This window comes from Sus scrofa, chromosome 2 (assembly GCF_054392235.1).
Source record: "Sus scrofa isolate SSC_HxYL_T2T_F1_AM1 chromosome 2, Sscrofa_HxYL_maternal_Yorkshire_Landrace_v2.0, whole genome shotgun sequence".
Lineage (NCBI taxonomy): Eukaryota > Metazoa > Chordata > Mammalia > Artiodactyla > Suidae > Sus > Sus scrofa.
In genome coordinates, this window is record NC_139384.1 from 16,156,933 (window position 1) to 16,181,366 (window position 24,434).

Below are 24,434 nucleotides of genomic sequence, written 5' to 3' on the forward strand. Positions count from 1 at the left end.
TAAATAAATGCCAGTCCAGAGTTTCCTGGTGGGCTAGTGGTTAAGGATTTGGTGTTGTCAGTCTTGTGGTTCATATTTGATCTCTGGCCTGGGAACTTCTGCATGACATAGGCATGTCCTCTCCTCCAAAAAAAAATCATTGTAACTTTGAAGGGGATTGCATTGCATCTGTAGATAAGTTTGGATAGTATGGACTTTTTAACAATATCCATCTTTCAGTCTGTGAACACAAGGTGTCTTCTTTGATTTTGTCTTCTTTAATTTGTTTCCTTTTAATGATTTGTAGAGTCTGGTATAATAATGTTTTGCTTCATTTGACAGAATTATTTGTAAGTATTATTTTTATACTATTGTAATGGGTTTACTTCCTTAATTTCATTTTCAGAAAAGTTATTGTTAGTGCCTATCAAAATGATTTTTAATGTTGATTCTGTAATTTGCAACTTTATTGTATTCATTTATTAACTCTGAAAGTTGTTTCTTGTAGAGCATTTTGTATTTTGTACATAAGAAAGAGAGAATTTCACTTCTGTGGTTTGAAAATCTTTACTTCTTACCTAATAGTTCTAGGTTGAGCTTTTAAAAGTATGTTATAATATAAGTCATAAAAGAGGGTATCCTTGCCTTATTCTGGATCTTAGAAGGAAAGCTTTCAGTTTTTCACATTGAGTATGAAGTTGGTTGTGGGGTTTTATATATGGCCTTTACTATAGTGAAGAAAATTCTCTCCAGTCCAAATTTGTTGAGACTTTTAATCATAAATATTAGGGTTAAATTCGGTCCAATGATTTTTCTGCATCTGCCTAGAAGACAATGAGGTTTTTAAGCTCCATTCTATTAATGTAGTGTATCACTTTATCTGATTTGCCTTTGATGAACCAAATGATAAACCAATCTTGCATTCCAGGAATTATTCCCACTTGGAGTAATTATTTTATTTTATTTATGTTAATGTCTATACCTGTGGCATATGGAAGTTCCCAGGCTAGGTTTTGAATCAGAGCTGCAGCCACCACCCTACTCCAGAGCCACAGCAATGCCAGATCTGAGCCACATTGGCAAACAGATACTCACCACAGCTCATGGCAATGCCAGATCCTTAACCCACTCAACAAGGCCAGGGGTCAAACCACCTGTGTTCTCATGAATACTAGTCAGGTTCATTACCAGTGAGCCACAATCGGAACTCCTTACTTGGAGTTGGTTGTTTGATACTTTTGTCATGCTGAATATTTCAGCTTGCTAATAGATTGTTTAGAGTTTTGCACCTATTTTCTTCAGGGATATATGGCTATAATTTTCTTTCTTTATGATGCCTCTATATGCCTTGGGAAGTAGGGTGATACTGGCCCCCATAAAGAGAAATCGAAGCTGTTTCCTCTATTTTTAGAAGGGGTTTCCTCTATTTGTATTGATTTGGCTTTACCTGTTTGGTAGAATTCACTTGTGAAGCTATCCAGTCCTGGGCTTTTCTTTGTTGGCATTTTCAGTCTATATCAAAGGGCAGTGTGTTCCTTGGTCATTCAGTGTAACACACCAGAGAGTTATTGAGTCTCATGCAGAGACTGAAAAGAATCACTGTTAATATGCAGTGAGCCTCAGGCTCTGTGGATATAAACGATTAAGTGGAGAGTTGCCATCTAGTTCATCATAAATGTGGAAAAGAATCCCTTGTCACAAGAATGTTCATTCAAGTGAAAATTAGGACATGGTATGATTCAAACAGTAAAGGAATGGATCAAATGTCCCATGATCCATAAAGTGAAATGCTCTGTATCTGTCAATGTTCCATGGAGAGTTTGTAGTAATTTTGGCAAATCGGTATACTATGATGTTATGATCAAAAAAGTATAGAAAACGAGTCTCCAAAAAGATACATTCCCCAAACGTGTACGAAAGCACCCAGAGACACTTTTTCTGTCAGAAATAAAACAATGATAGGATGCTGAAGAAAATGTGCTTTTCACAATAGTTTATTATGACAATTTTCAAACACATAAGAAAGTTTACAAAGACATGAAACCAAACCTCTTACTATCAAGATATAGACATTTCCATGATCACACACATTTCCCTCATGCTGAATCCTAGATAACCCCACTCCCTCCCTCCATATATGGAACTGCTCTTTTCTTTCATTTTTCCATCACTTTTGAGTTTTGCAGACCTTGATAAAAATGAAAACATAAAAATGTACTCTTTCTAAAATTTATTTATTTATTTATTTTTCTTCTTACAGCCCTCCCCCACCCCCCGCAGTCTATGGAAGTTCCCAGGTGAGGGGTCAACTCAGAGCTACAGCTGCCTGTGTACAGCACAGCCACAGAAACAAGGGATCTGAGCCTCATCTGCTGCTTACCAGAGACACTATCTTGGGTTCTTAGCTCACTGAACCAGAACAGGAACTCCCCAAAAAGGACTCTTTGGAGTTCCCATCATGGCTCAGCAGTTAATGAACTTGACTAGTATCCATGAAGATGAAGGGTCAATCCCTGGCCTTGCTTAGTGAGTTAAGGCTCCAGGGTCACCATGAATTGTGGTATAGGTCACAGATATGACATAGATCCTGCATTGCTGCGGCTGTGGTGTAGGCCAGGAACTACAGCTCCGATTGGACCCCTAGCTTGGGAACCTCCATATAACACAGGTGTGGCCCTAAAAATCAAAAAAAAAAGTACTCTTTAATGTAAGACTTCTTTCACATAGAAAAAAAAATTTGTGTGTATATTAGTTCTCCATTCCTTTTTTATTGCTGAGGAATATTTCATTCCATTTATAAACTAGTTTGTCCTTCTTTTTGTTTAAGTGCACTTGACTAATTTCAACTTCATGGCTATTAAGTCCAAACTAACTATGAGCATTACATCACAAGTTTTGTGAACAGGTTTTATCACCTAGAGAAGTAGTTAAGGATGGAATTATTGGATGTATGTGGAAGTGTATGTTTCATGTTAAATAAAGTCAGAAGTTTATCATATGTGAAGGTATCACTTTATATTCCCATCAATGGTGAAAACTGTATCCATGAGCAGATTTTACTCATCATACACACTGCTACCAACCTGGACCAAATTACTATATAAGCTCTTTTCTAGTTTGTTATGGTGTTCTCAAAATGAATGTCCCCTTTTCACTCTTTGTGGTCAGTGAGGCAGAGTAATCCTTTAAACCATAATTTGGATCATGTCACAGTACCTCCAATGCCTTCTCCTTTCTCTCCAGAAAAATCCCATAAGCCCTTCATACTTAGGGTCTCTATCATATTTCTGGTCTCATTTTCAATGTTTCACTCTTATTTCTCTCTGGTCACTGAATTCACTGATTTTCCTCCCCATAAGATCAGCATAGTCGGTTTGCACTTGCTTTTCCGTGTGCCTAGGACTCTGTTTCTGTTGATTTATTCAAGAATCATTCATACGGTCAGGGTTCCTCAACCACAGGACTGCTAAAATTTTGAGTCAGAGAGACAGTCCTTGGTAGTGATGACCTGTCTTGTGCATTTCAGCTGTTCAACAGCATCTGTGACCTCTACTCACCAGATGCCAATAGCAGTGCCCACTGCACACAACCAGTCGTGTATCTGGGACACTCAAGAGTGTATCTAGCCTTTGCCAACTATCCCCTGGGGGGCAAAATATTAAGACCCCTAATTTTGGTTTTGATTATAAAGTCTTATGGGCCCTTCTTGACCATCCTGTCCTGCATAGTACACATCTATTCCCTCAGGGTTGCCAACATCACACTCTTCAATTATTTTACTCTATGGTAGATCCTGGCCCTTTTCAAACCCCTGGTATGATCAGTATTTGTCCAGTTTTACCCCCTGGTATAGGAATCTCCATGTGACCATGGATATTTTTTCTGTACTTCACTACCACATTTTCAGTTCCTAGAATAAGGCATAGCAAAATGAATATGGTAGAATATTTCAAGTCTATTCTGTTTTGTGTAATTATTTTCTAGTACATTTAAAATTAATCTTTGACCTTAACTCTCTCATCCATTTTTAGCACAGAAAATCCTACCTGAAACTTTGAAAAGGTATGCTTGACATTTACATCCTTTTAGAACCTAAGGTAACTCTACATAAGATAGAATGAGAGTAAAATCCAAACTTCTTTTTACTTTATTAGAGAGTTAAACAACGAACAAAAATTGTGTCCTCTTTTATGATTATTAACATTAAATGATCCATGAAATTGGTATATTAAAAAAGAAAGTGGGCGTTCCCTGGTGGTGCAGTGGGTTAAGGATCCAGCATTGTCACTGCAGTGGCTTAGGGAACTTCCCTTGCCTCAGGCATGGCCAAAGGCAGGGGGGAGAAAGAAAAGAAACAAGAAATGAAGATACAAACACTTTTTAGATATGTATATTTCAAAAATTGAAGACTCAGAGTCCTTGTTGTGGCTTAGCAGTAACAAACCTGACTACAAAGATGCAAGTTCAATCCCTGGCCTCACTCAGTGGGTTAAGAATCCAGTGTTGCAGTGAGCTGCGGTGTAGGCTGCAGATGCGGCTTGAATCCCACATTGCTGTGGCTGTGGTGTAGGCCAGTGGCTACAGCTCAGATTTGACCCCTGGCCTGGGAACCTCCATATGCCCTTGGAGAAGCCCAAGAAAATGGCAAAAAGACAAAAAAAAAAAAAACCAAAAAGATCTGGGATTACTGTGGCATAGTCTGGCAACTATAGCTCCAATTTGGCCACTAGCCTGGGAATTTCTATATGCCTAAATTTCCAATTTAGGGTGCAGCCCTATATAGACAAATTAATTAATTAATTCAATTTAATAAAAGTATTGAAGGCTATCATGTAGAATGAAATGAAAACTTTTTCATGTCAATTTTCATGTTGCAACATTCAAATTAATGGTTACAACATTATAATAATGTTCAAGATTTTAAAAACCTATTTGCACACAGGAAATATTCATGAATAGTAGTTGTATAGCATACAAGGGTAAACTATAGAATATTTGAGGATATATATGTATGGCTTCATAAAAGATGTACTTACATAGTGAATTCATATAAAAATTCAAATAAACTATTTTTGAACATGGTAATGAAAAATTGAGATTTCTCATTATTCTAACTTTTTAATAGACTATTTTAAAAGAATAATTGTAGACTTACAGAAAAGTTACCAAAAAATATATACAGGGATTTCCCATCACCAATATACTGTTTACCAAAAACTTATTATGAATATAATACATTTGTTATGAATGACAAATCAATATTAATTCATTTTTAGTAAAGTTTTTAGTTTACAATTGGGTTTGGGTTACTCTGTGTTGTAGAGTTTTATGGACTTTAGAGTGTGTGTTATATCATGTATCTACCTTTAGAGTGTCAAACAGAATGATTTTCCCTCCTTTAAAATGTCCCACACACAACTGATTCATCCCTTTACTCAATCTGCTTAAATCCCCAACAACCACTGATTTCTTTTTTACTCTTTTCACAGTTTTACCTTTTACAGAGTGTCAATTCATAATTTATGGAAATGTTTCTGTTTCAAAATTTAAAAATCATCCCTTGTGTTGTCTCATTAATTGTTTTATCCTGTTGACATTTTAAAATTCACTAACGTCACCTGTTTGTCCTCTCTACTTCTAGCTCATATAAATATGTCTTCCTTAATTTGGTTTATCTATGCTATAAACATATTAACCCATTATAAACATATTACTATAACTGGCCTGGTGCAAGAAACCTTAATACCAGTCACTAAAATAAAAAGAACCTAATTAGGGTGATGAATTGGATTTTATAAAAAGAATTCTATCTTAACTACAAATCCAAATGTCAAACCTTTTAAGTTCAAAGACCTACCTCAGAAGTGTGCATTTTCTCAGTGTTTTATCACTGTTCTGGAAGGACTGGGTAACACAAGGTGACAATTTGAAGTAAAAGCTCAAGAAGTTATCTAAAGAGATAACTGTATTAAATATTGTGTCTTATAACATGAAGTTTCTACAGTTCTTTGAATCATATACTTTCTCTTGATGAGAAAGAACTTCTTACTACATTAAAGGTCCATGAGTAGACATGAGACCACAGTGTTTGATAAAGGAAATAGTTGAAAGAGGTAAAACCTGCTAATATATGAATATAAGCTTATAGACCAGTATCAAGAAGCAGACAACACCAGAAATCATCTTGAAAAATGGAAGATGCTAGATGAAACCAAAGTGACACTAGGTAGGTAAGAGAGACAGAGACACAGTAGTGAAAAGCATCTAAAGCAGTGAACCTTACATACCTCTTTGTACCTGACTCCATCACTTCCTCTACGTAAAGCTGATGGAACACTAAAGATTGTTGTGTTTATAGTGCTCCCTTTTCTAAAGGAACCAAATATCCATGTCCCATGATAAGATTAAATGAATACCACAGTAAGATATAATATTCTTGAGGGACTGATTCTCAGTCAATCTAAGCTATGAAGAAAAAATTGAAACTTCCATTCATCTTTTGTCATCTGAGATCAACTTCTTGCTCCATAGCATCCTCATGGCATTTTTCACTTCTGCATTCCTCAGTGTATAAATCAGAGGGTTGAACAAAGGTGTTCCGATTGTATAAAACACAGCTATCATCTTATCCTTGGAAAAGGTGGTTGCAGGGCGTGTGTATATAAATATGCAAGGACCAAAGAACAAGATGACCACCATGATGTGGGAGATGCAGGTGGAGAGGGCTTTTTTCCTCCCTTCTGCACTGTGGTTTCTCAGAGAATACAAGATGATGACATAGGAGACCATCAGCATGACAAAACTCACTGTACAGATGGCTCCACTGTTGGACACCAAGAGTAGGTTGGTCACATAGGTGTCTGCACAGGCAAGTTTCAGCAAAGGCTGCAAGTCACAGAAATAGTGATCAATGACATTGGGACCACAGAATGGTATACTCAAGGCTAGAAAAATCTGAGTTAAAGAATGCACACAGGATCCCACCCAGGCCACAGCCACCAACACCCCACAGACTCGATGGTTCATGATTGTTGTGTAGCGCAGAGGTTTACAGATGGCCACATAGCGGTCAACAGCCATGAGGATAAGGATGAAGATCTCCAGGCAGCCAAAGAAATGGAATGAAAAGACTTGCATTATGCACTCATTAAAAGAGATAGTGGCATTCTTCAAAAGGGCATCCACAATCATTCTAGGAGCTATGGAAGTAGCGAAGCAGGTATCAGATAAGGATAAGTGGAAAAGGAAGAAGTACATTGGACTCCCAAGTGTCTGGCTGGTCTTGATGGTAGCAATAATGAGCAGGTTGCCTATCAATGTCCCCAAGTAGAAAATCAAGAAAGTGACAAACACTATTTTTTTCCTAACAGGATCCTGGGTCAACCCAAGCAGAACGAACTCAGTCACATTATTGTTCAGCCACATGATTTCATGAATGAAGGGAAAGGTTGAATGTGAAATGATTTACCTGCAAAAAAATAAAGATATGCACTTATGATGTGATATCTAATATGATGAAATATTTTAGAAAAAAGAGTATTAAACATTGGAAACATTCTAACTGTGGTTTCTTAACAATTTTCTCTAACTCTTTGTTCCTCAATTTTTCATGACCACTGCATAGGTTGTTATGAGTCTCAGTAAGCTTATGAATACGATATTCTTCATAACAGTCTTCAAATAATCCCCCTGACTTAGATGTAACTCTCGTTAATTTTGCTAATTTTATGAATGCATATCGGGCTCTATTGTGTCATTTCTTCTTTCTTTTGCTTTTCTTTTTTGGGCCACACAAAAAGATTAGTAAAAATAATGATATGATCTCCATAATAAAACTAATGTAGAAGCCAAGAATTAAAGAGAAGTAAGTATAGCATTTTCAAATTTATCCTGCCCTCTCCTTCTATCCTGGGACTATTTTAGATGCTTCTGTTTTCCTTGAACTTTAGGACAAAACAGTCCAGCTGGCCTCCTGTGATTGCCTGTGAGAAGGGAAATGCATTCTCCTGCTCTCTGAAGACTTTCACTATAGCTTTTCTTACAATATAAGAATTATTACTGCTTGCAGCACAAGAATTCATGTGCTTATTCTACTTTTCATTCTTAAAAAAGAATATCAAAATGCTACATATTCTCAGAATATTTTTCTCCACAATCCCAATCTAACTGCCTAGTATAATGTAGGTGTTCATTGAATTGAAATTGAACATTCCCTACTATCTTTAAGATATGATCATATTTATGTGATCATTGTCATACTATTCTGATCTTAAAATATAGTAAGATCAAGTTTATAGAGTCTTGTATCAAATTTGTAGGGTCTTCTATCTACCATTATAGTAGACAGAAAAACATGCTTTCTACTTAGAGAAAGCCAAATACAGCAACACTGAGATCAATTTTGAACAAGTAGTAACTCAGCTATAAGTCCTCCAAAAGAATATGAATTTCCAGAGTCCCCATCATTGCTCAGTGGTTAGTAAATATGACTAATAACCATGAGGTTGTGGGTTCAATCCCTGGCCTACTCAATGGGTTAAGGATCCGGTGTTGCCATGAGCTGTGCTGTAAGTCTCAGATGTGGCTCACATCCCATGTTGCTGTGATTCTGGCATAGGCCGGCGGCTACAGCTCTGATTAGACACCTACCCTGGGAACCTCCATATGCCACAGGTGCAGCCCTGGCAAACACAAAAAGACAGTAAAATAAAATAAAAATAAAAGGTGAATTTCAAATAGAACGTAAGAAATTGGGACCTGGATACCTACACAAATGACCACCTGAAGCATTTAGATTTCTTACATAAACATTTGGCCCTTAGAACATGCTATCAGAAGCTTTGCATTTTTCATATCTTCCTGATATTGATTAACATCTTTTGGAGTTCCCATCATGGCTCAGCAGTTAACAAACTTGACTAGCATCCATAAGGACACAAGACCCTGGCCTTGCTCAGTGGGTTAAGGATCTGGCATTGCTGTGAGCTGTGGAGTAGGTTACAGATGCATCTTGGATCCCGCATTGCTGGGGTTCTGGTGTAGGCCAGAAGCTACAGCTCTGATTCAGCTCCTAGCCTGGGAACATCCGAATGCCATGGGTGTGGCCCTAAAAAGATAAAGAAAAAAATTTATCTGCAGTATGTATATGACTACATGTCCAAGTTTATGTTTCCAAAAGATGGTTGACATTTTCCTCATATTTTCAAAAGAATCTGACACATACACACATTACACTAGTTTGGAGGCAAAACAGCATCAGCAAAATAGCACATCTTGGGATTGTGGGCATTCGGTCCTACCTAAAAGGTCCAGTGAGACATTGGGTTCAAATGTCAAGGACCTTTTTAGCATGAACCAAAAGTCTTTATGACTTTTTGGACAGGATCAAATGTCCTGCAAGGCACATCTTCTAAATATTACGGTCTTAACCTCAACTCTTCAAACAAGATTAGCCAAGTTTAGAATGGCCAAGATTGTTAAACAGATTAAACAGACTATTTTTGGTGTGGCAAGAACAGAGAAGAGTTGAAAGAAAATCAGGCAAAGGTGGAGAATATTCAAGGGTGGAATATAAAGTGTTCAGTGGATCCTTCCATGCTTACAAGTCTATGCTTCTGTGGAGACCACAGTGAGAAGCATTTTCTGTAAGGATTCTCTCTGAAATGATGCACCCCTCCCTAAGTCAGTTACAAAAATCTTTGGGGGAGAACCTACACTCTATTATTCTGCAGAATTTGCCATTCTTTGCAGAAAGGTGAACAGATTGTCCCTGCATATTTTATTCCTTTAAAAGCCAAAAAACAACAAAAACAAAACAAAACAAAAAAGTGCCCTCCTGGAGTTCCTCCTTCTAAATCTCGTGATTCCTGAGTATCTGGCCCAGAGGTGTCCAAGAAAACAACTTGATATGAGAATCAAAAGATCACCATGAAACTCAACACACGCTACTAATAATTCCCACATGTGATTCCCCTATATACCATTAAATTAGTATTTATTCCTTATTCAGAATCTTATCAGAGAGCAGGAACTTTGAAGGGACAATAGTAGATAAGCTCACAAGTGAAGAAACCCAGCATGTGGCAAAAATACTGATGAAAAGGGAGGATCTTACTCAAAGAATTTTCAGGAACTCCTCTTCCAAATGTAAGGCCAGTTATTGTTTGTAGATTTAAGCCTATTCATTGTTGTGTTTCCTCTGATCCTTCTCTAAGAAGTAGTTTTTTATCAAAATAAATTTTGACATGAGCCAAGAGCAGATCAAAATCATATGATATCATTTGAAAGAATAGAAAGGGCAATGCTTTTACACTGTGATAGACAATATTCCTTTCAAAGATGTTACTTGAAGCTAGAAAACCAGGCATTCTCCAGAAGCTGTGTAAAGGTCAATACCTCCATTAAACTTGACTCTAATTTTGAACCATGAATAATCTCTTCTAACATTTTAGTACCCAGAGTTCCTAACAAAACTTATTTTTGCTAAGCTATCTTATATATAAACCATTTGTAAGCATTTCTGTATTCTGCCATCTCCAGAAAATATTCTACAATTGATGGATTAAAGTCTTCTGTCCCCACACAACAATACATGAGTTTCACATACCTGATGCTCATAAATATTTGTTGATTTCTAAAGATCATTCCCACCCTCATGGTCATGTTTCATTCTGTTAATTTCTTATATTAATGGTAAATCTTATTTTTAAAAATGTTACATTGTTCATTTTCCCCTGTTTCTTTCTCAGAGTATGAGGGAAATATAATTACAAGATGCATGGAAATATGTTAGCAAGTGATGGTGGATTATTTTGTAATGATGCCCCTCTGAGTACAAAGATTGGAATAATATGTCACTTACTTGTTGGAAGGCACTCTGAATTTCCAGTTCCACTCATCCATTTTGACAGCAGCTGTGAACTGGAGTTTAGCACTTGCCATCTGCCTCTACACGGATTAAACCATGAACCAGTTCAGCTGCAGACCCAGAGCAACCCTGAGCAGAGGTCAGGGTGAAGACCAGGAGTGAGGCACGCTGTGCTCTGGGAAAAGTGGAAGAGCAGGTCTTCAGATAGATATTGTTAGGAGATTTTTTGAGCCCACTTCTTGCATCTCTTCATTTCTCTTAAAAAAAAAAAAAAAACACCAAAGCTCTTCATGGTGGTGTCTTCTCATGACTAGTAGTAACGTTCATGACACCAGAGGCAAACTTCATAAAATGTGTGCATGGCTGCATGCACCTCTGCCTCCACCTTTAGCACATATCTTGGTATTTCCCCTTTTCTCTTTGGGTCAGGATTTCAGAGCTCCTGGGTTGTAATAAGTGGACAAAACAAAATATGTCATCAGTCAATGCAGTCACTCCCAAGGGTGGGCTGGTGAGCCCTGAGGGAACTCAGGAAAGAAACAAAGTATACTGGCCCACAACTGAGGTACCTATTGAAGGAATGAGTCCAGTAAGCCCAGACCTTTACATCTTCCCATAGAAATAGGTTTTCTGTAAATCTTCTTCTGCAACTCTGGTGACATGTTAGTCTCTTCTTCCTACTACCTTCCCTTTGTTGCAAAAACTCATCTATCCTAGCTTCCCCCTGCCTCACCTGCTCAGAGGGTGTTCTTTGGGCTACCTAAGATGATGTCTCCTGGGCTTAGGTCCTAATTTTGCCCCAAATAAAACTAAATTCTCAGCTTTCACATTGTGCATTTTTTTTTAAGTCAACACAGCCCTCTCACAGATTTCTGAAGAAAAAATGTTCTCTGCATTCAAGGGGGAATATTTTAAGACATGATGATGTAAGATACTGCTATCCTAGAGAGGATAGTTCTCTGAAGTTTTCTTTCCTTGCCAGTTTTAATTAATATCCATATATAATAAAGTCATTTTTATTTTTTTAATTTTTAATTTTTTCCCACTGTACACCATGGGGACCAAGTTTTACTTACATGTATACTTTTTTCCTCCCTTTCTTCTATTGCAATATAAGTATCTAGACATAGTTCTCAATGCTACACAGCAGGATCTCATTGTAGATCCTTTCCAAGAGCAATATGTTGCATCTGTTAACCCCATGATCCTGATCCGTCCCACTCCCTCCCTCTCCTCCTGGGCAGACACAAGTCTTTTCTCCAAGTCCATGATTATCTTCCCTGTGGAAAGTTTCTTTTGTGCTGTATATTAGATTCCTGTTATAAGTTATATCATAGGGTATTTGTCTTTCTCTTTCTGACTTATTTTACTCAGTATGAGAGTCTCTATTTCCATCCATGTTGCTGCAAATGGCATTATGTCATTCTTTTTTATGGCTGAATAGTATTCCATTGTGCACATATATACACACGTCATCTTCCTAGCCCAGTCGTCTGTCAATGGACATTTGGGTTGTTTCCATGTCTTGGCTAGTGTGAGTAGTGCTTCAGTGAACATGCGGGTGCATGTGTCTTTTTCAAGGAAACTTTTGTCAGAATATATGCCCAAGAGTGGGACTGCTGGGTCATATGGTAGTTCTAGGTATAGATTTCTAAGGTTCTCCAAACTGTTCTCCACAGTAGCTGTACCAGCTTACATTCCCACCAACAGTGCGGGAGGGCTCCCTTTTCCCCACAGGCCTTCCAGCCCTTGTTATTAGTGGACCTATGAATGATGGCCCTTCTGACTGGTGTGAGGTGATATCTCATGGTAGTTTTGATTTGCATTTCTCTTATACTCAGGGGTGTTGAGCATTGTTTCATGTGCTTGTTGACCACCTGTATATCTTCCTTGGAGAACAGTCTATTCAGGTCTTTTGCCCATTTTTCCATTGGGTGGTTGGCTTTTTTGCTGTTGCATTGTATAAGCTGCTTGTGTATCCTAGAGGTGAAGCCCTTGTCCGTTGCATCGTTTGCAACTCTTTTCTCCCATTCTGTAAGGTGTCATTGTGTTTTTGTATTTGTTTCCTTTGCTGCACAAAAGCTTGTCAGTTTGATTAGGTCCCACTGGTTTCTTTTGGCTCTTCTTTCTGTTGCCTTGGGAGACTGACCTGAGAACATGTTCATGAGGTTGATGTCAGAGAGTGTTTTGCCTGTGTTCTCTTCCAGGAGTTTGATGGTGTCTTGTCTTCTATTTAAGTCTTTCCACCATTTTGAGTTTATTTTGGTGCATGGTCGGAGGGTGTGTTCTACTTTCACTGCTTTGCATACAGCTGCCCAGGTTTCGCAGCAATGCTTGCTGAATAGACTTTCTTTGTCCCGTGTTATGCTCTTGCCTCCTTTGTCAAAGACGAATTGACCATAGGTGTCAGGGTGTATGTGTGGGTTCTCTATTCTATTCCATTGGTCTGTCTGTCTGTTTTGATATCAGTACCACAATGTTGTGATGACAGTGGCGTATTGCTCCCTCTACCCATGATACTCTGCTTTGTAGTCTCCCAGGCAGTCTCTGCCCCACCAACATGACAGACCAATTCCTGGTCTCCCCAGTCAGTCTCTACCCTGCCAACCAGACTCTCTGGTTCCTAGTACAAGCAGTCTCCATGCCATCCACCCCAGCCTGCTCCTGGAGACTCACCTCCGGAGCCAAAGTCTGGGTGCCCAGCCCCCACCCAAGTGTCTCAGTTTTTGGTGACTGTGCCAGTAGTAGATGATCTGTTCGGTTCTCACTCTGCTCTTCAGATCTCAGACTTACTGCTGTGCTCTTCCCTGCATCTAGAGATCCCTCTGATTTGGTTGATCTTTCCATCCAGTAGGTGACTTTTCAGGGTGTGGGATCGCTTTCTCCTCCACAGTTGCCTTTCTGGAGTGCCCGTCCACCGATGATTCCCTTCGCTCACTCTTTTTTCTTGTTTTACCCAGTAACATCATGAGATTCTTGCCATTATTGGAGTTTAGGTTTTTCTGCCAGTGATTCCTGTTCTCTGTGAGTCATTTAACCTGTAGATGTGTTTTTTTGGTTGTGTTTGTGGAGGAGCGTGAGCATGTCCCCCTAATATTCCGCCATCTTGCCTTCACCAAGAAGACAAATTTTATAGCCCTTGTAATTTATTTGCAAGTATAATCCAGGGAGTGTGAGGCAGTGCTTTGGAATTAATTTCTCTGCTGTGAGCTTCACACATCCCCAAACGTGGATCTACAGACTTAGAGCAAGTAGTACTTTGATTAACTATACACCTCTTTTTGCAAACTGAATTGATATCTCATATTTTTTTCAAATGGATATCCAACTGTTTTTCTAACTTTTGTTAGTAAATGTACACTTATTGATGAAGGTGTTTCATTGAAATAATTTTACTTACCATATATTTAGCAACAGCCTCTATGTTTGTCACTGTACATAAGTTACATTTTGTGTTTCCCATAAATATTCCACCAGATAATAATGAACAGTGGGATATTTCATGTGAGAGAAAACTGAAATGCACAGAAGTCAAGCAGCTTGCAAGGTTATGTATTTGGGACGTTCAATCCTGAGAATGATATTCATGATTGTTTCATTTCATGGTTTATCCTCTTGCCACACATTATTTTATATGCTCCTAAGTGGAAACAAGGATTCACAAGTGATTATAACAAAAGTTGATTCAAATGTCTGAGTAATGGTATCTATGGTTGAGGAGCTGAGAATGAATAGTAAGACAATGAGGACAGGTTGAAATTCGGGTAGCCACAGGATATATGTGTGAAAATACTCATTTGGGATTCTCTCATGGTTTGAAATGGATGTCAGGACTCTAAAACTAGATTTGGGAATCTTTACTTGTAAATGAGAGTTTAAATTATTTGGAAATTGGGGAAGGTCGTCCAAGAAAACAGAGAGAATAGAGACTTGAGCCACTCTTCTGGGTAGGGTTAAACTAACAAAAAGAATCCCAGCGTAGTCTCAGGAAGCTTGTTCAAAAATCATAAGTGAAACCATGAATAGCAGTGATAATCATACTTAAAGGAGTGGAGTTTCATAAAGATGTGAGTGGGTGTTCTGTGTATGGAGGGCACATTAGCACTTGTGGCTAAAACTCAGACACCTGTAAATCCTGATTCACATAATCAATGAATAGAATAATTTCAAATAGAAAAATGTTGCTATCATAAGTGCTAGAAGCCATGCATTTTATTTCCATTGCTCAGAATCTTAAAGTTCTCTAAACTAATACTCACTGAGGACAGAAATCATGACTGTTTGGTTCTCCAACATTATCTTTATCATAGCAAACAATAATTTGTAGCATGCAATTTCTCTCTCTCTCTCTCTCTCTTTTTTTTTTTTCATTTTTTAAGGAAGGCGAAGAGATCTGAAGGTAGTTTGTGGAGGAAGCCAGGTCAAAGAAATGTGCTTTTTAACAATGGAAAAGAAGGAGTTCCCATCATGGCTTAGCTGTTAATAAACCCTACTAGTATCCATGAGGATGCCTGTTCAATCCCTGGCCTTGCTCCATGGGTTCAGGATCCAGCATTGGCTGTGAGCTGTGTTGGTCGCACCCATGGCATATGGAGGTTCCCAGACTAGGAGTTGAATCAGAGCTCTAGCTGCTGGCCTACGCCACAGCCCAACAACTTGGGATCCAAGCTATGTCTGTGACCTCCATACTTTGAACACTTTTGATCAACCCTTTGATTTATACACTAAGGAAGGCATAAGTGAAAAATGCCATGAGGAAGTTGTGGACCAAGAAGTTGGTTTCAGATGACAGGAGATGAATAGAAGTTTCAGCTTTCCTCATCGTTTGGATTGACTGAAAAGGAAGTCCATACCAAATAAGATCTTTTTCTTATGGAGTTAACATAATCCTAACATGCGGTGTGAATATTAATTTCTTTAGGAATATAAGCCATGTGAACACACATGCTAGTGTTGAGTCAAGTTTATGTAGAAGAGACGGTCTTACAGTCTTGTGAGACACCTTGTCTTCGATGGTCACTGCTGGGTCTCTGCCTCTCTGGTCTGCCAGATATCCCTGTGGTTTGATCTCCTGTTTCCACTGCCCTGTGCATTGACTTGTGTTTATAGTTATACTTCTATTTGCTTATAACCACGGCTCGACAGGTGTTCCTTCCAAAGAGTTTATTTACTAGAAATGGTGGTCTCGTGTCTCATTGTGCACCTTCAACTTGTTTGTTCTTCCTGACTCAGGAAAAAGCACCAGGTTCAAGTAAGCATAGCATCTTCATATTTTAAAGGACAATATATTTAATCTAAGAAACCCGTCTTCTCTTTCTTGGGGTTATATTGGAAATTGTTGCCACATGTTTACCTAGATTCTTCTAGAACAGTGACAGAACAGAATGAGAAAATTCACCCTTTTGTAGGAGTATTTTTTCCTTAAGGAGGTTCTGACTGTTGGGCTTATACTCATATTAATAGTCTATCTGTAAAAAAATCCTTTCTGCTCTTAAAATGACCCTTTATATTTGGGAGGAAATATTTCCTTGTCTGTTGAGTCATACTCATTTCAATAATTTGTTTATAATAGTGGGTTATTATGATTATAACATAGATGGCCCGAATGAAGGCATCTTCAGGTGAGCTAGAAGTAAAGAATACATGTAGTTGATGGAAGGGAATTCAAGAATAATAATGAATTACAGAAAGTATGTTGTAACCAGGAGGAGTGTTTTTAGGCTTTGAAGCATAAATAGTTATATCAGAGATGTGAATGGTTTTCCGTGAGTTTTAATATAATCCAGAAAGAATAATTTGTGAAAGACCGAGATATTTAGAAAATTATATTTATATAATTATAAATATATGAAAATTATATTTACACCATGGAGATTGAAATCATCTTTTGTCAGCATTCATCAACAGTATGGTCTCTAGTTACATGATCATTAAGAATCTTTTTTTTTTTTTTTTTTGCCTTTTTGTCTTTTTATTTGGAGGTTCCCAGGCTAGGGGTTGAATTGAAGCTTTATCCTCTGGCTGACATCACAGCCATAGCTACGCAGGATCCGAGCTGTGTCTTCGACCTACACCACAGTTCACAGCAACACCAGCTACGTAACCCACTGAGTGAAGCCAGGGATCAAACCCGCAGCCTCATGAATGCTAGTTGGGTTCATTAACCACTGAGCCATTATGGGAACTCCAATTTGTTGCCTTATTTGTATTTTAATCATATAGAAAATGTGATATGAGTATTTTTTTTCTTATTTGGAACTCTATTTAAATATTACTAAATTATATTAATTTTATTAAATTTATATAAACTTTATTGTCCCAAGAAGTTTACAGTTTTTTTTAGTTTGAGAAAAACATCATTTATTTCTCAGTGTGGGGCCAGAAACATGTGACTTCCACAATGAAATCCAGTAACATATATAATCACCTGTTTATTTTTATTTTTTTCAGGCTGCACCTGCAGAATATGGAAGTTTCCAAGTTAGAGGTTGAATCAGAGCTGCAGCTGCAGGCCTATGCCACAATCTCAGCAACGTGGGATCTGAGCTGTGTCTGCAACCTACACCACAGCTCATGGCAATGCCAGATCCTTAACCCACTGAACAAAGTCGGGGGTCAAACCCATATCCTCACGGACACTGTGTCAGGTTCTTAACCCACTGAGCCACAGTGGGAACTCCTACCTCACCTTTTAAAAATCAGATTGTATATTTTTCATGGCTAATCTATCTCAAGCAGTTTGTATCACTGATCACAGCTGCTACAGTTTGATTTCTGCTTTTGCAAAGTTTGCATAGTAAAAGATTCCAGTTTATAGGGTTTCAGTTGAAGCCTTCTATTTCAAGACAAGGAAAATATGAAGAGGGTTGTATCCCAGATCCAATCTGGGTACCTCTGCAAATGCACTCTATATAATATGTCTTCTGGACAGGCTGTGGGTTTAGAACTCCCGTGTCACTGTCACCACATTTCTTGCAGACAGAAATGTATACTCAAATTCCTTCCAAGGAGTCTACACCACAGATAAGAGAACTATAATGAGATCTGAATGTATACCCTCACAGGATTTATTTTGAAGTCAGTGGTCTCATATAGCAAGGGTGGGACTCTGAAATCTAAAATAGACACACTTGCATGAAGAAGAGTGAGAAGCATGAACTCACAAATATTCTTGCAAGGCCCTAGTTGTTCTAAGTAGCTTCCTCTTTCTTGAAAGAGAGAAAAGAACAGTCAGCCCTATACATTTTTTAAAAATGTAAATTCATAGAAAAAGATGAATCATATCTACACTCATATGATAACAATTACAGTTGGAGTCTGGTCCAGAACCCTGAACTGGAGTTCCTGTTGTGGCTCAGTGGTTAACGAATCTGACTGGGAACCATGAGGTTTTGGGTTTGATCCATGTCCTCGCTCAGTGGATTAAGAATCTGGCATTGCTGTGAGCTGTGGTGTAGGTTGCTGATGCAGCTTGGATCCTACATGGCTGTGGCTGTGTCTTAGGCTGGCGGCTACAGCTCTGATTGAACCCCTAGCCTGGGAACGTCCATATGCCATGGGTACAGCCCTAGAAAAGACAAAAAAAAAAAAAGAACCCTGAACTACTAATGACATTCTACCTTATCCAAAGGCACCAGGACCCTTAATATTAACTTGATTTTAAAAAGATATATTCTCTGTTTTCAAGAACTAAATGAGCCTGATAAAACCCAGTGCCTCCTTCATTTTCTCTAAAATACCAATTGTAGTTTTACTATGATATGCAGGAAATAGGACAACTAATTGCTGTTTACCTTTTTTTTTCATGATAAACACCACCTAGTAGATGAATATTCACTAGAAATCTTCAGAGAACTGCACAATAGGTGATTGGCAAGAATACACTTGTTGCTTGGCAGGAAGGATGAGGCGAGGACTTTTATATAGTAGTAATACATGAATAATTAGATATTAATAGATGACCACTAACCTTAGAATGTTGTAGGAAAAAAATGAGTCTTGTTAACTACAAGCCTTAATTTTCAGGTTTGGGATCAGACCTAAATTACAGAGAAAAATAAAGTCGCTGTAGCCAATTTGTGGTCCAACAATCCAGTCCCCCTTTGCTTTCATTTGAAGATGGGTTTCTATTGCTCATTTTCCCATTCACTAGTTTTGCCATCTTACCTGAAATCAGAAACTCCTTATTTCATATTTAAAGTAGAAGAAATAAAAGAGTTATTTGGAATTTCCAAGTATACATATTTGTAGATATAATTTTGGGGTAATTAGGCAGTATAATGCAGATCTTATAATTTCCCCTCTTACCCCACAAAAAAAAAATACACCCCCTTACTTGAGCTATGTGCGCTTGAGAAATGGTGAGATCATGACCTGTACTGGCTGCTGACATCCTGGGAGCAGTGAGAGGAAAGGGATCTTGCATTCACTGTGTAGATTTTCACTTCATCTTAGTACCTGCTAATGTACATTTCACCACTGCTCTCTACAGTGATACCTGAAACTCAGTTAAAAGTAAATAGGAGTTCCCATTTTGGAACAGGGGAAATAATCCAACTAGTAACCACGAGGTTGTGGGTTCGATCCCAGGCCTCGCTCAGTGGGTTAAGGATCTGGCATTGCTGTGAGCTGTGAAAGAGGTCACAGATGAGGCTTGGGTCCTGCATTGCTGTGACTGTGCCATAGGCCAGCAGCTGTGGCTTGGATTTGACCACTAGCCTGGGAACCTCCATATGCCATGCGTGCAGCCCTAAAAAAAAAATAAATAAACAAACAAGCAAACAAACCTCCAGTCTTTTGTGGGATGGTGTAGAGGAAGTATTGCCCAGCTATGGAGAAAGTGGGCTGGAGAGAGAAAACAGTCTTCATGTGATTCAAGGTGCCTTTCCCTCCTACATTCTATGGAGTTGATGCTCTAAGCTCTTAGCATCTCAGGAGTTTTGCAGGTGAACTACATGCTATTATCCTCTATCCTATCCTATTTATCTCCATTCTCAAATGTTTGTAACTTCCTCTATCTGTTAAATCAGTTACTTATCACTCGTCTCTATGTTTCAAAGAACATGCAGAAGTCTTTCACCAACTGGTGTTTCCTGTCTGGTTCTTTTTATCACTATGGATTAACACATAATTTGGGTTTTTTTCTGTTTGTTTGTTCTAGCTCCACACCTGGGGCATATGAAAGTTCCTAGGCTAGGAGTCAAATCAGATACCAGCTGCTGCACAATGCCAGATCTGAGCCAAATCTGTGACCTACACCACAGCTCATGGCAATGCAGGATCCTTAAACCACAGAACAGGGCCAGGGATCAAACCCACATCCTCATGGATACTAGTTGGGTTTGGGTTCATTACCACTGAGCCTGAAGAGGAACTCCTTGATTTACATTTTGTACTCTTTGTCCTTCATGTTCTCTGTTCACTTAAAAGGTATGCTTTCAGGAGTTCCTGTCGTGGCTCAGTGGTTAACAAATCTGACTAGGAACCATGAGGTTCTGGGTTCAATCCCTGGCCTTGCTCAGTGGGTTAGGAATCCAGCATGCTGTGAGCTGTGGTATAGGTTGCAGAAGTGGCTTGACTCCCATGTTGCTGTGGCTCTGGTGTAGGCTGGAAATTACAGCTCCCATTCAACCCCTAGCCTGGGAGCCTCCATATGCCATGGGAGCAGACAAAGAAATGGCAAAAACAAAACACAACAAACAAAGTTTGCTTCTATATAGCTCTGTTTTGTCGAGATGCAAATTCTTTCTCCACATATCTTTTACAATATTCTCCCCCTTCCCTTCAGCTTCTTAGGTCCCTATTCAGGATTTCAGAGAGGAAATCCCAAGTAAATCTGGTTTATCCTTGAGCTAAATAGGCTAAACTTTGGTCATTGCCCAATCTAAGGAGTAACAAACTCTCCCAGTCAGGCATTATCCTGGGTACAATCTGCTGTGATTTAAAAGGGGGGGTGGGAAGGGTAATGGGATGAAAATATGGCATCTGATCATATTTGTTTAGCGTGGACTGTTAGCCAAGCATTTTGAGGAAAATATGATAGTATCTAATCATACATTTACCTAGACATTTTAGATAAAGTTGACTTGCTTTCTATTTTTTTACTAGCTTTATTGAGATATTATTAACATCAAACATATCTAACTATAAGGTATATAATGTGATGATTTGATACAGATACCTATTAGAAAATGTGCATCAAATATGTTTAATTAATACCCCACCCCATTAATGACATTGTGTATGTGCGTGTGGTGATAACATTTAAGATCTAACTCTCTTAACAACCTTCAAATATATAATACCTTTTTGTTAGCTATAGCCCCCATGCTGCACATGAGACCCTCAGAACTTACCCATTTTATACGTGGGGGTTTGTATCCTTGAACTAATATCTTCCCTTTCCACCACTCAACCCCTGGAAACTGCCACTCTCCTGTTTCTGAGGTTGGCTTTTTCAGATGCTGCATATAAATAAAAACATACACTTTGTCTTCTCCATCTGACTTATTTCACTTAGGCTTCATGTTCCATCCATGGGGTCCCAGAAGGTAGGGTTTCCTTCTTTTCTATGGCCTAATAATGTTCTATTTCATGTATATCTTGCATCTTCTTTATCCACTTATCCTATGATGAACATTTATGTTGTTGTCATATTTGGTTCTTGTGGAAGATAGTGCAATGAATATGAGAGGAAAAATATTTTTAAGAGGGAGAAGGGTGTACAATGGTGGAATAGCAGGATGTAAGGCTCACATACTCCCATAAATAGATTGAAAATAGAACTACATGTGTAAGTATTGGCACAGAAAATTTGAGAAAAACTGACAAAAGAACTCAAAATTATGATAGAACAAGAAAGATGTTACACAAACAGATAGGATAAGAGAAAGAGGAAAGAAGAAGAACAAGAGAAAAAATAAGCAAAAGGAAAGGAGATGGGACCTGCTCTCCCAGGAGGGAGCTGGAAAGAGGAATAGCTCCTACACCCTAGCAAGTTCCCCCAGCAGCAGGAACATACACCAGAAAAGGGGGAGGAACTCTAGACAGATGGCGTGAGTCAGTTAAAAAGGAAATGGTTCTCCACAAATGGTCATGCTATAGGCAATGGGCAACTGTAGGTGGGTGCCAGCAAGTGTTGGAAACTAAAACGTTGACCTTAGTGATCAGACCAAAGAGGGAGCTGGAGCTGGCAACATGGGGATAAAAAGAGGATTGGCCGTGAGGAAATAGCCTGGAGGGACTAGAGTATAGGGCAACCACAGTGGAGAACATCTAAGCAGAGGCAAGACCAACCACAGAAGAGCCCATTCTTGAAAGGAGGGCTGGCTGCCTGTGCCCACTCCTTGCTGATCAGGGAAAATACAGGGATCTGAAGAGGCTCATGCTAGTGGTGCCCAGTCAGCCCCAGAAGAGATGCCAGTGGCAGTGCCCATTCCCTGTGAGACCAGTAATCTTCTCAAGCAAGGCAAGCATAGGTGTCTTAGCTCTACCCAGAGACCCTTCAGACACTTGCACCAGCATTGCCCAATCAGCACCAGAAGAGCTGCCAGTGACAATGCCCACTCCTATGAGAGGGCTACCAGTGTCTGCATCCTGCCTGAGATATGGGCTCCCCGACTGGAGAAAAGCACAAGTTGCAGGGTCCCTGCCAGTGGCCCTGCAAAGGCCCATATTAGTGGCACTCATTTCACACCAAGGGAGCTGGGAAAGGCCCATTAACACACCTTCTAACCCATAGCAACTACAAAGGCATTCCACCCAGCAGTAAGGCAGGGGAAGGGACCACTAGAAACACACATCCTTCAGCTACAGAGAAAGCCTGTGAGCCATAATTAGGGAAAAGCCCCCGACCCCTGAGGCTTGAGAGAGAGATCCCTAGAGTGGCCAAGCAAGGGGAGTGCTAGCAGAACAGTGGCACCTACTCCTATACCTACAGAGAGAAGTGGAGCCTTCCAGGCAAAGGGAGGGGGCAGCAGAAGAGACTGCTGACATAGCAAGCTATGAAAATTAGCCCTCAAAGCTACCTGCTCTCAGGAGGGACTGTAATAGACACTGCTACCCCTGCAAGCTACAATAGCAATCCTTCCAGTGGTGAATCACTGCCACCTACCTCACAGACCCATATCCTTTGCAGCCACCCAGCTACAGGAGAAGAAGTATGATACCATGACTCCCAACACACGCTCTGGGTACACATGAAACATTACCACCCCTCAGAACTCCAGGGCTCTCCATACCAACAGTAAAGGGGAGGATAAGCAGAAAGGTAGACACTGAGATGACAAAGAAGCCACTGTCAGACAAAGGAATGAGACGAAAACACACAAAAACAGCTAAATGATGAGGAGATGGGCAATTTACCTGAAAAGGGATTCAGAGTGTTGAGAGTAAAGATGATTCAAGATCTCGGAAAAAGAATGGAGACCCAGATGGAGAACTTAAAGAAATGTTTACCAAAGAGCTAGAAGATTTAAAGAACAAGATGAATAGCACCATAGCCAAAATGAATAATAAACGGGAAGGGATCAATGGTAGGTTAATGGAGGCAGGGGAATGAATAAGTGAAATGGAAGACAGAGTGGTGGAAATCACTGCTGCAGAAAAGAATAAAGATAAAGGCATGAAAAAACTAAGGCGAGTCTAAGAGACCTCTGGGACAACATTAAATGTACCAACATTTGCAACATAGGGGTTGCAGAAGGAGAAGAGAGAGAGAGAGAAAGGGCCAGAGGAAATATTTGAAGAGATTATAACCAAAAATTTCCCAAATATGGGAAAGGAAACACTCACCCAAGTGGAAGCAACACAGACAATTCCATACAAAATCAACAAAACAACATAAACAGAATTCTACAAAATAAACCCAAGAAGAAACACAGCAAGACACATACAAATCAAACAGACAAAAATTACGTTCAAGGAAAAAATATTGAAAGCCACAAGAGAAAAGCAACACATCACATATAAAGGAACCCATATAAAGATAACAGCGGTGTTTCATCAGAAAGTCTACCAGCCAGAAGGGAGTGGCAAAACATATTTGAGGTGATGAAGAGGAGGAACTTTGAACCAAGAATACTCCACCCAGCAAAGCTCTCATTCAAAGCTCTGGGAGGGAAGAAAGCAAACGTCCCATGTGCAGAGGACATGGCTGTCTAGAAAATCTCAGGGTAGCAGCAAAAACACAGGTAGAAGGACAGTGGGCTTGGCAAGCTCATGTGCCAGGCCACAGGCTCCTCCATGCCATGACGGCTGCATGGAATCCAAAGGATGACAGCACACCAGCTACAGTCACACCTCAGAAGATAAGGTACTTAGGCATGAACATAATGCAAGGTGGGTAGGACTGCAGTCTACAAATTAAAAAATGCTGGTAAAAGAGATCAGAGGTCCAAATAAACACAGAGACACCATGTTTGCAGATCGGAAGACAATGCAGTACAATGTTTTCCTAAATAAAATGGCCTCATCGAATGAAAAACTTTTGTTCTGCCAAAGACTCTGTTAAACAGATGAAAGGATCACTACAGACTGGGATAAAATATTGGAAATGGTGAGTTCTGGAATATAGAAGGAACTCCAGAGA

The 24,434-nt window shown here is 39.3% G+C and overlaps 2 protein-coding genes across 2 annotated transcripts in view; one reads left to right on the plus strand and one right to left on the minus strand.

Annotated features, from left to right (window-relative positions):
• The window catches only part of LOC110259269 (olfactory receptor 4C46-like), a 949,087-nt gene that overhangs the window by 96,323 nt on the left and 828,330 nt on the right, over positions 1–24,434 (plus strand). The window lies entirely within an intron of this gene.
• Positions 6,472–7,404, minus strand: LOC146405226 (olfactory receptor 4C16-like). Its single transcript, XM_085015207.1, has one exon. The coding sequence runs from the start codon at positions 7,402–7,404 to the stop codon at positions 6,472–6,474; it is 933 nt and encodes a 310-aa protein (XP_084871333.1).